At 35.4% G+C, this 13,033-nt stretch overlaps 1 protein-coding gene across 1 annotated transcript; it reads right to left on the bottom strand.

The window, feature by feature from the left end:
• Nucleotides 1-11,902: 11,902 nt before the first annotated feature.
• On the bottom strand, nt 11,903-12,619 carry LOC142613287 (pEARLI1-like lipid transfer protein 3). Its single transcript, XM_075785578.1, has one exon. It carries the CDS (start codon nt 12,545-12,547, stop codon nt 12,173-12,175), a length of 375 nt encoding a protein of 124 aa, XP_075641693.1. The 5' UTR covers nt 12,548-12,619; the 3' UTR covers nt 11,903-12,172.
• Nucleotides 12,620-13,033: the final 414 nt, after the last annotated feature.

Raw genomic sequence — 13,033 nt, 5'->3', positions numbered from 1 at the left:
AGAATTCGAAGCGCCAGACGGCATTTTCTGGGGAACGAAAGGACCCCCACACGCGTGGCAATGTACGAAACATGTGGGAGGTATTCTGGTCAGATTAAAACTCTATTTCTCTCCTTGGATGGGGGGAAAAATAAAGTTTTGAGGGGCTATTGTGGGGGGTAAGATTTATAAGATAAACAAATGGGTCGTGGGCTTGATCAGTTGGTACTAGTTTGTTTTTGTCATTTGGGCTCCTAAGCCCATTAGTCAGCCCATACTACAGACATCCAAGGACCCGTCCGAGGATGAATGCCTCCTCGGATGGGCTCGGCGAGCACCCTGGGATTTGCCAAGGAGATTAAAGGCAGAGTTCTGAAAGAACTATTGGGTAAAAGGGAGATTCAAGTACCCTTTAGAGGCAACGGCGTGATGGAAATATCTGAGATAAAGGCTGCTACCTTCACATTAAAGACCCTGCACCTACCTCCCTGGCCGCATTAATGAGGAAATGACCCCTGAACAGTAGGATTGAACTTTCCTGCCACTATTTAAAGACTTTAAGAAGGTGGTGGAAAAAAAGAGGAAAAAAAAGGAAGAAGATTTGGGTGACACGTGGATGTAAGAGGAAAGAAGAAGAATATTTAAGAAGAAAATGGGAGAAAAGGAGAGAGATCCATCCATTGAAGAAAAAAAGAAAGAAACTAAGAACTGTAATTTTTAGCATAAAAGACAAGTAATATACAAATCATCCTCGGCTCACGTCCGAGGAAGGTCCCTTATCATATTTGTTTATCTTTTGCTAAGATTGTGGCATTCTAGCCTGCTTATCAAGTTCCTAGTACCCCTAAACTAGATTTCAAATCCACACTCTACAAATCTTATTGTTTAAGGCTCATTGGGCCTGAGTCCACGCTTATCTTTGGGTCCAGGTGCAATTGTGCCCTTACAATTGTGTAATGTCTAAATTACTCCCGCTAAATTTTAACATCCTAATTTTTTTTAACGTATTTTGAGTTTTAAATAATAGAAATTCTTAGAAAGTTAGAATGATGATATTAGGTGATTTATTTGTTATCAAAAGAACGTTGATTTTCTAAATTTAAATTTTCAAAACTTATAATTTATCTAATGAAAAATTTGATGACACATGCCTTTTGTTATCTTTTCTTTTTATTATTTATTTTAAATTTCTTAGCAAAACTTAGTTGTTTATTATTGGAAGATGATGATATTCGTTATCATTCTTAGAAATTTTAAGAGAGTAGATATATTGTCTTTAGCAAGTAGGTACTAAAAAACTATTATAGTTAAATAAATATTTATATGTTAAATAGCTACCCTAACTTTGTGGTTGATCAAAATTCTTATGTGAATGAGATTAACTTTTTATGACATAATTATCAAAATTCTTAAAATTAATGTCTCTTTTGATTAATATAAATCTCTATATACTTTAAAAATCAAATGATTCATTGTTAGAAATGCTATAAGCATGTGGATAATAATTATTGTATTGAGATTTAGTTAGTTAGTTAGTTACAATTCCAAGCGTGTTAATCACATTTAGCACATGTTGAAATTATTTATGCACATGAGGAATAATAGAACCAATAGGATGAGGCCATGTGGGCTAATGAGATTAGAGCTAGTCTCCTATAAATACATGATTGTAATCCAATATTAGATATCAATTGAAGAATAAACCAACTTCTTAGTGCATTAGTGCATTTCTCCCTCTCTCTCTCTCTCTTAATCTCTCTTTTTCTCTATAGAGAGTGACTACCTCGAATCTCTCTCTTTCTCTATGGAGGGTAACTACCTCAAATTAAGTCAATTTCCATTAATTCTCCTACAATTCATACCCATTCCCATTAGGAACCTCTAGGTTCCTAACATTTGGTATCAGAGCCGTCGATCTTGATACGAGTGAATATGACCGGCAAGAAATCTTAAAAATGGTGAATGAAGTTTCAAAGAATTTCAAGGTTTTGTATGAATCTCACAATGTCATTTTAGAGAAGTTCAAGGCATTGGATGAATCTAACATGGCCATGAAGGAAGAGCTCTCAAGATTACAAAAGGATCTCGAGAACATGACGAAAGAGGAGTTACAATCTCTTAATTCAATGATACTCGAAGAACAAATCAAGTTTCAAGAATCTACTACTGTTGTTGCAAGTCGGGATGTTGATTTTTGTATCTAAGTGGATGATGATATGCATGTACATGTTGCCCTTGAAGTTCAGTCGAAAGAACCAACAAAGAAGGTGATGATGATCTTCCAAGAACCAATTCTTGATACACCAATGGAGGCTTCTATTCAAAAGTCTATGATTCAAGAATTGGCAATCTAAGTGTCGGTGATCCAAGAATCCAAGATACAAGCGCCAAAAATTTTAATGGTTCTAGAATCAAATGAGGTCTTGAGGATACAAGAATATTTCAAGGTTCAAAGAACCAATGAGACCTTGAAGATTGAAGGACTATTGAAGGCTCAATAATTTGAGCAAAGTTTGAAGATCTACGAAGAAGAAACCTTCATGTGCACATGACCGCTTGTCAAAGAGAAATGCATGAATATGGTGATCAAAATGTCACTACGGTATTGGTCCATTGGAAGATCTCCTTTAATGAAGATGCTATTTCACAACACCTTGTGGGCAAGGTGTTTTCAAGAGGAGGGAAATGTTAGGAATGCTATAAGTATGTGGATAATAATTATTCTATTGAGATTTAGTTAGTTAGTTAGTTAGTTACAATTCCAAGCATGTTAATCACATTTAGCATATGTTGAAATTATTAATGCACATGGGGAATAATAGAACCAATAGGATGAGACCATGTAGACCAATGAAATTAAAGCTAGTCTCCTATAAATACATAATTGTAATCCAATATGTGATATCAATTGAAGAATAAACCAACTTCTTAGTGCATTAGTGCATCTCTCTTAATCTCTCTCTTTCTCTATGGAAAGTGACTACCTCGAGCTCTATCTAGAAAGGATGAAAATCTTCCTGGAGCTTCCATAGAACCTTCTGCTTCTGTTGTGAGTACCTTGTACATGATTTCTTTTCCTACTCCAACTTGGCTTGCTGATCTTAAGTATAGTTATGTATTTGATCCTACTGTCCAGAATATTGTTCAAGCTGGTCAGGTTGCTCCAAAGGGATTTACCCTTTGTAATGACTTGTTGTTTTTTAAAGGCAAGTTGTATTTGGGTCAATTCAATGGTGATCTAAAGACCAAGGTGTTGCAGCAAGTGCATGATGGGCCTTTGGGGGGTCATTCAGGCTATTTGAAGACCTACCACAAGCTTAAGAAGGATTTCTATTGGTCTGCTATGAGCAGGGACTTGAAGCAATACATTAAGGTGTGATATGTGTCAGAAACTTAAGAACGAGACTTGTTATCTTGCTGGGTTGCTACAACTTTTATCCATCCTAGAAAGACCTTGGACATATTAAGTATGGATTTTGTGGAAGGGTTGCCTAAGTCACAAATGAAGACTGTGGTGTTTGTGGTGGTAGACAGGTTAACCAAGTATGCTCATTTTATCCCTCTTTCTCACCCTTACACTACTGCCAAGGTAGCCAATCTTTATATGCATTATGTTTTCAAATTGCATGGCATGCCTTCATCCATTGTTAGTGATAGGGATCTTGTTTTTACATCTAAATTTTGGTCAGAATTGTTGAGATTGCAAGGGGTTACATTAGCTATGTCTTTTGCCTACAATCTCCAATTTGATTGCCAAACTAAGGTTGTAAATAAAAGATTGGAACATGTTGATGCTCATTTTGGGAAATCTAGTAGGAAGAAGAAGCCCAACAACGTTGGCAGAAGAGAGTTAGTAATTGGATAGGAAAGCCATTAAGCCCAAGCGGCAGGAATAATGGATCATAGGTCCATAAAACAAACAAATGGGTCTCGAGGAAGCAAACGAGCCTAAAAAGGCCTAGAAAGAGAAGTAGCAAACACATAGGCAGTATGTGATGTAAAAAAGTGAGAATGGGTCATAATAGCCACAGTGGGCCTAAAGTAATGTAAGTGAAAAAAGTAAGAAGCAATGGAGAGTCCATAAACCCCAAGAATAAAAGATAAAATAATTGGGTCAAGGAAGTCCAAGGAGTTAGTAAAAGCCCATGGGAAATATAGAAGTATAAAGGGCCAAGGATGCCCAAAGAAAGTAAATAGGCCAAGGATGCCCAAATAGAAATAAATGGGACACAAGAGCCTACAAGTAAAGTAGTAAAAGGCCTAATAAGCTCACTGGGTCATCAAAAAAGAAATAAGCAGTAGGCCCAAAGAGGCCCAGCAACTTTGGGTCAAATAACATCACGGCAAGAATAGCAGAATGATGCCGCAGGAAATGATAGCAAGACCGCAAGAAGAAGCAAAAGAATGGCCTAAGGGAGGGAAAGCCTACAATCAACCAAAGCCTAGCCTTTAAGGGAGCAAGCCATAAAGAATGGGAAAACAGAAAATAACTCATGCCATAAGAAGTTAAGGACGGACGACAGAATGTGTAGACAGGCCTCCAAGCCATGACAAACGCATGAGCAGCAGGTAAATTTTGGACAAGCATGGAAGTGAAGCACGCGCAAGGCCCAGACACCACCAGCCTGTACTTAGTCAATATAGGAAGTGGTGGGTTATGGGTCAGAGGTAAGAGGGCATGGTCTGGTGGTAGGGAGAGGAGAAAACCTATTTTGTGGTTCATACTCAGGCTTTTTTGGGGAAAGTGTCCTACTAAGATGACATACCGCCCAAAAGAAGCAAAGATGAGTTGGAACTACTAGGTACATGCCATGAGGGATAGAGAAAAAGAGCACCCACGTCGTGGCAGGTAAGAATGCCACGGCAAGCAAACAAACAAAATAGTTCTCTTTGTCTAGTGATGTGGAGTAGCGCGACCAGCACAGGTAAATGGTACTGGCTGAGCAACTGACTAATCAATAATAGTCGCCAAGGACACCCACACTAGACAAAGGTGGTTAAAGGCTAACATGGTAAAAGTCATCCACGAAAAACATTATATAAGGACCCTTGCCATGCACAGTAGAGGGGGGCATGAACACAGTAACAATAATCTCTAAAAGAGAACCACAACATACTAAGCTAGCACTGAGAAAGAAAATGAAAAGAAAAGAAAGAAAGAATTAGAGAGAATAAGAAAACAAAGATAAAGAAAATAGAGTGGCAGGCATGCACTAGATAGGTTGATTCCCTCTCTCCCTCTAAAACCCATGCTCTCTGTTAAAGGCGAAGGATCCTTCTGGGCATAGGTCATTTAGGCCCGTTCCCTCAAAGCAGTTAATTTCTTCCTGAGGAGATTATTCGCATTGAGGAAATGGTTCCCTTCTTGACTTAGACCCAATGACATAACTTGGCATGGCAAACTGACTTTTCTCTCTTTGATTCAATAAGCTTGTTACTATCTCTTTAGTATTTATTTCTGCTATTTCATAAAACGAGCATTCCTTATAATGGCCTATTATTACTTTTGTCTAAATAGCAAACGTATCTCTTTTATTATTTTCGTTATATCTGTCTGTCATAATTGCTATAACAGCTCTGCCTGCTATAACAGCTCTGCCTACCATGGGCATCTGATAAAAAATCTTGGCAAACGGGGCATAGTTTGTGCACAAGCCGGACCAAGGTGGGTTACAATTGGACCGATCCCAACCTCTTGATCCAAATCACTTTGGGCCTAGTACGACAGAAGGCAGGTCAGCCTAATATTACAAAAAAGGCCCACCACAAAACACTACTTAAGGGCTTTTGCAGCTGACAAGCCTCAATCTTGGGTGGGGTGGCTTCCATTGGCTGAGTTTTGGTTTAACACCAACTTCCATAAATCCATTAAACTAACTCCATTTAAGGCTCTATATGGATATCTTTCACCCAGAGTTATGGATTATGTGTCTGGCACTACTCAAGTAGGGGCTGTGGACTTGTTGTTAAAGGATAGACAGTAGCTCTTATCCTTGCTCAAACACAACCTCACTGCTGCTCAAGAAAGGATGAAATGGTATGCTGATAAGAAGAGGGTGGACCGATCGTTTACTGTGGGAGATTGGGTTTACCTCAGATTGCAACCTTACAAACAAGCCTCTATGCATCATCAAAAGCTAGTAAAGTTAGCTCCTCAGTTCTATGGCCCATTTCATATTTTACAAAAGATTGGGCAGGTTTCTTACAAGTTAGATTTGTCAGCTAGTTTCCTTATTCACCCGATTTTTCATGTGTACAATCTCAAAGCCAAAGTGGGCCAACATGTGCAGCCTAGGTCTACACTACCAACTATGTCTGCTAATTTGGTTCTTTCCCCTGAACCCGTGTCTATTTTGGCTAACAGATGACATCAGTTGAGGAACAGAGTCATTACTCAAGTATTGGTTCAGTGGCAAGGTGAGAGCAAGAAGGATGCCACCTAGGAGAATTTATTTGATCTCCAATAGAAATTTCCACACCTTATGGGCAAGGTGCTCTAAGGGAGGGGAAATTGTTAGGATTGTGAGTATTAGTTAATTCGTTGAATTGTTTGGTTCATTAGTTCATTCATGTGAGGGTTGTTGTAGCTATTGTTGTATTAGAGTGAGTTGGTAATTGGCCAAGTGTGTAAACAGTAAACACGGGTTGGGAAGGTCAGTTAGTAAAGTTAGAATGGAAGGGTTAGTTAGAGAGTTAGTTACAGATTGTATAAAGGGTGTAATTGGAAACACATGGAATCAATCAGAACTTTAATAACAATTTGTCCTATTATCCTTTCTTGAATCTTCCTCTCTTCTCTCTCTCTAACTTTTGGAGGCCTAGCTGTTCTACAATTCAGCTACACATAACACGTTCACACACAAAACTCTAACATCAACACATTCACACACAAAACTCTAACATTTGATGCTATAAGCATGTGGATGATAATTGTTGTATTGAGATTTAGTTAGTTAGTTAGTCACAATTTCAAGCATGTTAATCACATTTAGCACATGTTGGAATTATTAATGCACATGGGGAATAATAGAACCAATAGGATGAGGCCATGTGGACCAATGAGATTAGAACTAGTCTCCTATAAATACATAATTGTAATCCAATATGAGATATCAATTAAAGAATAAACCAACTTCTTAGTGCATTAGTGCATTAGTGCATCTCTCTCTCTCTTTCTCTATGAAAAGTGACTATCTCGAATCTATCTCTTTCTCTATGGAGGGTGACTACCTTGAATTAAGTCAATTTCCCTACAATTCCCATCAATCCCCCTACAATTCATACCCATCCTGTTAGGAATCCGGTGGTTCCTAATGGGGATGGATAGGAATTATAGGGGGATTGATGAGAATTGTAGGGGAAATGACTTAATTCGAGGTAGTCACCTTCTATAGAGAGGAAGAGAGAGAGAGAGATGCACTAATGCACTAAGAAGTTGGTTTATTCTTCAATTGATATCTCATATTGGATTACAATCATGTATTTATAGGAGACTAGCTTTAATCTCATTGGCCCACATAGTCTCATTCTATTGGTTCTATTATTCCCCATGTGCATTAATAATTCCAACATGTGCAAAATGTGATTAGCATGCTTGAAATTGTAACTAACTAACTAACTAACTAATTCTCAATACAATAATTGTTATCCACATACTTATAGCATTCCCAACATTTCCCTCCCTTTGAAAACACCTTGCTCACAAGGTGTTGTGAAATAGCATCTTCATCAAAGAAGATCTTCCAATGGACCAATACCGTAGTGACATTTTGATCACCATATTCATGCATTTCTCTTGACAAGTGGTCCTGTGCACATGAAGGTTCCTTCTTCGTAGATCTTCAAACTTTGCTCAAATTCTTGAGCCTTCAATGGTTCTTCATTTATGATAATCCCAAACAATGTTACTTATCTTCCATTTTTTTCCATTTGTTTTATTTTATTTTAAAACATCAATTAAGATGACTTAATTTTGTTCCATTTCATTACTTAGAAACATTCTCTTCCATTCCATTCTCTTATAATTTACTCATTCTATTTCATTACATTCTTTTATGAACTTTGAAACAAGCGTAGTAGCTGAGTTTAGACCTTGAGTGATGGGATTAATCTTTGTATTTAACATAGGATTCAAGCTATAAAGATAAAGTTAAACGCAGGACTTGTTCAAACTACATTAACAGTGCCTATATGTCAATTATGAGGGATTGTAGGAAAAATCATGCAAGTCCCCACAAACCTAGATAAAGCATTGCAATAGGATTTAGGAAGCCAAATCGCAAACATAGATGGTACGGCAAAGCTTACTGAGAGCATCTCCAATAGGCTCTCTAAAGCCTTATTTGGAGAGCAAACACAGCAAAATCAAGCTTCAACAAGCTCTTTATCTCTTCTTTTTTTTTTTTAGAGTTGCTACAATACCTCTCTTGATGCAGAGAGTACTGTAGCTCCTTCAAATCTTTTTATCTATTAAAATAATCAGCTTGTTGGATAAAAAAATAATTTTTTCTCTTTCCTCCATTTCTCTTTCTTCTACACTCTCTCTCTCTTGCTTCTCTTTAGAAAAAACTCTCTCTTTGCTTCTCATTAGCAAACAACGATGAAGCACAAAATCAACGGAACTCTCTTTCACAAAACGATCTACCCAGATTTTTTGAACCCCAAATCGTGGCTCAACCACCAATGAAGATAAACAGAAATTTGAGAACATCAATCAACAACGAAATTTTGAGAATATCAGTCAACAACGGAAATCGGTACCCAAAATTTGATTTCATGGTTTTTTTTGCATAATGTATGAATTTATTAGCTTATACTAGATTTGGTGGTTTAACATGATTTGCTATTGTTAATGTCTGGATTTAGTTTTGGATTTATGGGTTTTTTCTATGTATCTCTAATTTGTGTTTTTCTCTTTCACTCTATTTCTTGATCTCATCTATAGCTATTTAATCAATCTTATTTAGAGTCAATAAGCTAATCTGATTCCTTATAGTTTTTTTTTTTTTTTTTAATAATTTGTTTGGCCTCATCTCTATTTTTGCATGCCAACTATTTGTCTTAAGGCCTTCCCTCATTGATATACAAAATCAATTATATTGTTAGCACATTGTTAAGCAAAAGCGACCTGCTCTTGGGCACAATTTGGTTGTCCCTTAATCTCCCAAGTGAGACTAACTAGAGCTATAACCGTAGCACAATAGCGATGGTAAATTTGTTAGCAAAATCAGTGTGTTTGTAAAATACTTAGTATGTTGTGCAACACAACCCAAACAAAGTACCATATCAAGGAAGAAGCATTGATAAAGAAGCTGAAATACAGGACATTTAATATGCATTTTGTTAATATTGGTTTCTGAGATTTTCTTTCCTCCCTTACCCCCTTCTTTTACTGATTCTTGACTGGCTTAATGTATGTTTAATATGTTCATTTAAGCAGGTTCTATGTTTCTCTCATTGCTAATGAATTTTGACATTTTAATGTTATTTTATTTCTTTAACTATGATTCTAACTAGATTATTTTGTATATAGGATAGGTTTGGATTCAGCGTTTATGTTTTGCGTTTGCATGTTTTCAGTTTTTTTTTTTTCAGCGTTTATGAATAGTAACTGATACTGTTCATGCATGTGATGTTACTGTGCGGGAGACAAAGTTACTGTTCATGCACTGTTCATGGGACCCACAAACACTTTATTCAGAAAAAATATTAAAAATAGGTCCCACAGCATTATTCACATATTTAAAAATTATTTTGTTACAGTGTTTTTAGTTTTCAGTTTTCAGCAATAAGTTTTATCCAAACGGACCCATAGTGGCATGTAAAGTTGTATGCATTCGTAGACATGGATAAATGATATATAATAGTCTTCTTTTTTGAATGAACAGTCACTTTTATAAGCATAAATATGATTTTATTGAATTTGAATAAGCTTATAATAATTTTAGACTCAAGTACTTTGAAATTTCTCTTCATTTAAAAATTCTATGTAATTTGAAATTTATCAAATCTATGCAAATCTTGAAATTTATCAAGTCATTTTGAAAGATATGACTATTGAGAAATATTATCATTTGAAAAATATGACCCTTAAAAAGAGCCTATATAATTGTTGAAAATTTTGAAAAATGTACCGTTGGAAAATTTAAAAATATAATTGTTAGGAATTTGGAAAATATAGTTATTAGAGAAGAATAAAAAAATATTAAAAAAGAATAAAGAAAGATTAAAGAAATAATGAATAAATAATATTTAAATGAGATGGAAAATGATAGAGAGTCTGTTGGAAAGTGTATTTCAAAAAGTAAGTAAGTAAAAAGTAAATGTCACTATCCACTCTCCAAACAATAAAAAAACTTAGGAAGGCAGTTAGAGATGCTCTGAGAATTTAATAGAATCCCAAGCAACTAAAAGAATGTCTTAGATAAAATTGAATTTTAGAGCATCTCCAATAAATTCTCTATTATACCCTTAAAATTGTGTGTATGTGAGTGTTGAATTGAGCGGAGATGCATGCTGCCTGTGTTGTTCCTATCATCAGGGTTTGGGTAGCAATACTGAATGGTTTGTCGACAACAGTGACTATTTGGTGTGACAGCTGAGTGTAGAGGAGAATATTCTTTTTTTTTTAGGATACGATGGAATTTTTGCAAGGTATTTTTGTTATATTAAATGTCAATTGGATGAGTATTTATGTCTTTTTGCAATCAGTATATATCTCACAGGCAAATCATGTGACTGAAATTTAACATTAATTTAAATGATTGGATGCTAAATTGCTAATAGAAACAATCTCATAATCAATTTAATTAGGATGTTTCTTTTTATAAAAATAATTAAGACGTTGATGGTAAAATTTTAAAGTGTAATATATATGCTACAAATGGCTTAGGATGGTAATTTATATTTAACCATGCTTTTAGGCTTTAGTGACTAGTTAGCTCATGAGGATAAAATAGATTTGTGCTTTTTTATTTTATTTTTTATTGTTTTTAAGCCATACCCACTCATAAAAATAAAAATTAGAAACTGATCAATATGACCACCAAATTAAAGAGAATTTTTTTTTTTTATCATAAAGCTTTTTAGTTGGAGTTTTGGACAAAAATTTGTATACATAGTTATCAGAATTAGAGTATAAATTTAATCGGCAAAGCCATGAGCATCTCCAATAGTTGAACTAAAGTCAAAATTCTCCCTTTTTTTTTTTATAGAGTATACCTTTAAAATGCAAGTCCGAAAATTTCTTTAAAATTTAAAAAAAAAAAAATCTCATGAATAATGACTCTATGTTTGAAAAGTCACTATTCATTAACAAAAGAATTTTTTTGATTTATAAATGAGAAAAGAAAAAGTAAAGAAGGAATGAAAAAAAAAAGTATTTAAAAGAATGAGTAAAGAATCTTAAAAAAAGAATAAAAAAATAATGAAGAAATGATGTTTAATTGGATAGAAAATCTATTGAAAAGCATATTTGAAAAACTATATAGGCAAAATGATTACGTAACTTTCGCTCTTTTATTTAGGAGAAAAAATGCAATTAATCACATTCTCTTATTCGACGATAAAATATTTTACCAGTTGAGCTAATTAAAATCTATGAACTTGTTTATTAAGTTAATTATACAAGAATAAGTGAATCTGTTAGTCGTCCTCAAGGTATTACATTGATATTCTGGCAACAAATGTGTGTTTGAATTTGGAAATTAGCAAAATTTAATGATTTTCTACCACTTGACTTATAAACATCAAAATATTTCAAATTACCTTTAATTCTTTGAGATTTCCAACGTTGAATAGCCGCAGCACTACATATCTAAACTCAATTGAAAGAAAACTGAGAGAGAGAGAGAGAGAGAGAGAGAGAGAGAGAGAGAGAGAGAGAGAGAGAGAGAGAGAGAGAATATTAAAAACAAATGCATAATTTGATAAAGAAACTAAATTTTGATAATAAACACACATGAAGACAAACTTGCCCATGCAGTTATTTGAACAAATCAGATTACAACCCATCTGAGTAATTAGTAATAATAACTACACCCCACCCCCATATAACAAATTGAAAGAGAAAAAACAAGACAAAACTCCAATAAAGCCACCAAAATACACACACAAGCCAACAGCAGCAAGAAGCACACCCCAACAGCTAAGGACACAGTGCAGAACAAATTGGCAACCCAGAGCCCTTTATACTCTATTGACATTGGAAGCCAGCAGGAACTGTCTTTTGGCAAGCACTAAGAAGCAAACTAAGTGAAACAGGCACATTCAAGTTAATCCCAAGCACATTGGCCTTAATGGCAGTGCAAAGACATAGTGCAGCTTCAAGGTCAGTCAAGCCTGTAAGCAGTGCACAGCACTTGCTGGTAGGAGGGGTTCCCAACTGAAGGTTAATGAGTCCAAGAAGGTCCACACAAACTCCAAGCTTCAATGTGTCTTTGGGACAAGATTCGCCCGGAGGAGGAGCTATTGGAGTGGGGTTGCAATAATTACAAGCACTAGAGAGTGTTGAGTAGAAAAGGAGAGAGATTACTAGAATGGCTGCAGCTGAGAGCTTGTTGGAAGCCATTGCTAGCTAGCTTGAGTAGTTTAAGGGCTAATGGGATGCTTTAGTTGGAGGGAAGGAGGGTCTTCTTAAAGGAAATTTTGAGGAGGATGTTGTAAGTTTGATTGAGTGGAAGTGAATGAAAACGTGAAAACGACGATATTGCACCAGTTGTAATTTTTTGGATGCTAGCATTGGGAGAGCTAGCTAGCTAGATTTTTTTCTCGTCTCCTAGTAGAACATGCATTAAATTATTTGATAGTAATATCCTAGAAACTTTCTACACTGTGCCACAGGTTATGGGCTGGGCTTGAGCAGTCAAGGCCCTGTCCAAATGGTTAACCCCACAGGGTCAGAGCTGCGGATTAACTCTGACTTTCCTTTCTTGGTATATATTAATCTATACTATTTATATGAAGATTTTTCTTTTTGACTATGATTCAAAAATACTTTTAAACCTTATATTTAATAATAATAAAAATTTAAAGACAACTCAATAAAAATATATCT

Source organism: Castanea sativa, chromosome 1 (assembly GCF_040712315.1).
Source record: "Castanea sativa cultivar Marrone di Chiusa Pesio chromosome 1, ASM4071231v1".
Classification (NCBI taxonomy): domain Eukaryota; kingdom Viridiplantae; phylum Streptophyta; class Magnoliopsida; order Fagales; family Fagaceae; genus Castanea; species Castanea sativa.
This window is presented reverse-complemented; position numbering and strand designations above follow the sequence as displayed.

Coding starts and splice junctions, on each gene's coding strand:
- LOC142613287 (XM_075785578.1), bottom strand. CDS start 12,547: ATGGCTTCCAACAAGCTCTCAGCTGCAGCCATTCTAGTAATCTCTCTC.